Genomic DNA, 2,420 nt, shown 5'->3' on the forward strand with positions numbered 1-2,420 from the left:
CCATAATTACCCCATGACTTCAGTGAATTCTCGTGCTTGCATCTCCCGATTTAAAATGGGTATTTTGTCATTTCCTAAATTTACTTCTGAGTACTGTTGAGGAAAAGATCCCGGTGTTTGTTGAAGAATGCTAGAAATAATGAAAGTTAAATAATTTAACACATTAAAAATTATTTCCTATTGCTGTGGAATATCTATATCTAACTGCATACTGCTCTCCCCTAGACCGTAGTATTACTGTGCCCCGCCCCCCGAATATCATGAAATGCAACGTATTTGTTTAACCAGTTTGTGTGATTTAAAACAGTAAAATTCAAGCACAAACTGCTTTCTTGTAATGGTCAAGTGGTCTACTAAACTAAAGCGCCAACAGAGAACGTTTTGCTGCTGCACTCTGAAATCCCAGCGAGAACACAGGCAGGGACGGCAGTTACGGAGGACCGGGTTCCAGTTCTGCCTCTGACCTGCTCTGTGACTTCCACCAAGCTAGACCTCAGTTTCCTCCGTGCAAAATAGGCGGGAACGGGGGCTGGACCTGGGAGGTGTCACTGATGAACGTCTCTGACTCGCTAAGTCGCAGTCACAAAAGTGGCGGAAAGCACGCCCCCACTTTTTGGGAAGAGTAGGACGAGGGGCGGGGCTGCAGCGAGACCCACCAGTCTCGCTTCCCAGGGGAGGCGGCGGCCGGGGGCGGCTGCTGTGGGCGGCGCCCTCGGCGTCGAGTCTCCTTCCTGCCTGCGCAGGCCCCGGCGCCCCAGCGGAACGCTCCGGCCGCCCCCCGCTCCCAGCACTCTAGTTCCCTGGCCGCCTGCGGGGACGCTGTTGGCGGCGACACCGGAGGGGGGCGGGTCAGGAAGTGGGGGCGCGGTGGCCGGGAGCGGGCCCCGGGTGGCCGAGGGGTTCGGCGACGCGGAGGGAGGGAGACTCCGGGCCGCGCGGGAGCCGCAGGGCGCCCCGGCCTCCGCAGAGACGATGGCGGAGGAAGAAGGTGATGGCCCCGAGGTCCAGCGCGCCAACGGCTGCCCGTGATCTCGGAAAGGAAGGGCGGGGGCGCCGGAGGTTCGGGCTGGAGCTGCTGGTGGCCTCCGCCGCGCGGGGAGGGCGGGAAGGAGCGCGGCGCCCGGGAGAGGGCTGCGGAGAAATTCAGGAGAGCTGAGTTAATGTCCCGAAGTTTTGTCGGCCTAATTGGGAAGCAAAGGTGGAGCTGAAAGTTGGGAATCCGTAGCCAGAGAGAAAGCTGTGTGGGGAGTGGTTGGGAGGGAGGGTCCTGAGCAGGTTCTCGGTGAAGTCGGGGGCGCACTTTGGTTTCCAAGATGCGGGTTTAGGTGCTGATTCGGAAGGCGCTTTTTAAAGGGCCGTGGAAATTGGCAAACCCAGAGTCACAGGGGGCGAGGGGACATTCACCACGAGGATAAAGAGGCAGGGATTTGGGATAAACATGGCAAGATGAACTGGGGAAGGGTGAACACTCAGAAACTGAAGAAAGCCAAGTTCACTTACGGTTTAGGGGGGAATGGCAAACAGCAAAGGCATCTAAGTATTATAGTTTTGGGAGATGTTGAGGCCAGGAGGCCTTTGAGTGTGAAAGTGGGTGAGCTGAAGAAAGGTTTCCATGCCCCCTTCAGGGTCAATGCTAAGATAGTTAATTCATTCAGCAGTATTTTATTTATAGAAAATGATAGGTATGAGACAAAAATGGGAAGTTAGATGAAACTTATTGGTTCGTGATAATACAAGGAATATTCATGGCATAGTAACTTCATGATAACCCCTAGTTTCAGGAACTATACGTGGTGAGAAGCAATTAGATTTTTGCATTCTTGTAGAAAACACAGCTTTGTACCTTATGAGTGGAGCTGTAGATCTGATAGTAAATTGATCTAATTTAGACCAGGCCTTTTTGAACCAAGAGTATGAGGAAGGAGTTTAAAGAATTCACGGAAAGCAGTTTTTGAAAATCAAGCATAAGAAGTGTTTACTGCTCTGTGACTTGCTGACCTGTCCTTATGCAGGTTTGATTCATATTTGCCTCCTCTTGAGTTTTCAGAGTGTTAAAGCTGGTCTGAATTTAAGGTATTCTAACTAAAAACAGCTTCAAAACCAAAACTGTTTGTAGTTAGTGAGACAGAATGTAATTCCATTTGTTTCCTTGGTTCTGTCTGTATTTACAGTATATTATCATTTGAAACATTTCTTGATATGTTTCTTTTCTGACTCATTGCAAATTTATGGGGATAGATTGATACTCTATCCTGTATGTTCCTATGAGCACATTCATGCTTAAGTTAAAGCATTAAAAAGTTAACACTGTAGCCGGGCGCGGTGGCTCAAGCCTGTAATCCCAGCACTTTGGGAGGCCGAGGCGGGTGGATCACGAGGTCAAGAGATCGAGACCATCCTGGTCAACATGGTGAAACCCC

The 2,420-nt window shown here is 50.6% G+C and overlaps 1 protein-coding gene across 1 annotated transcript in view; it reads left to right on the forward strand.

The window, feature by feature from the left end:
* The first annotated feature begins 842 nt into the window (after nt 1–842).
* DPY19L4 (dpy-19 like 4) overlaps nt 843–2,420 on the forward strand; it is a 71,768-nt gene continuing 70,190 nt past the window's right edge. Inside the window, exon 1 of the mRNA XM_017538120.2 lies at nt 843–988. Within this exon, the coding sequence (XP_017393609.1) occupies nt 973–988 (16 nt within the window). The 5' untranslated portion in view covers nt 843–972. The remainder of the gene's footprint in view (nt 989–2,420) is intronic.

Source organism: Cebus imitator, unplaced genomic scaffold (genome assembly GCF_001604975.1).
Source record: "Cebus imitator isolate Cc_AM_T3 unplaced genomic scaffold, Cebus_imitator-1.0 Scaffold109, whole genome shotgun sequence".
In the NCBI taxonomy this organism is placed as follows: Eukaryota; Metazoa; Chordata; class Mammalia; order Primates; family Cebidae; genus Cebus; species Cebus imitator.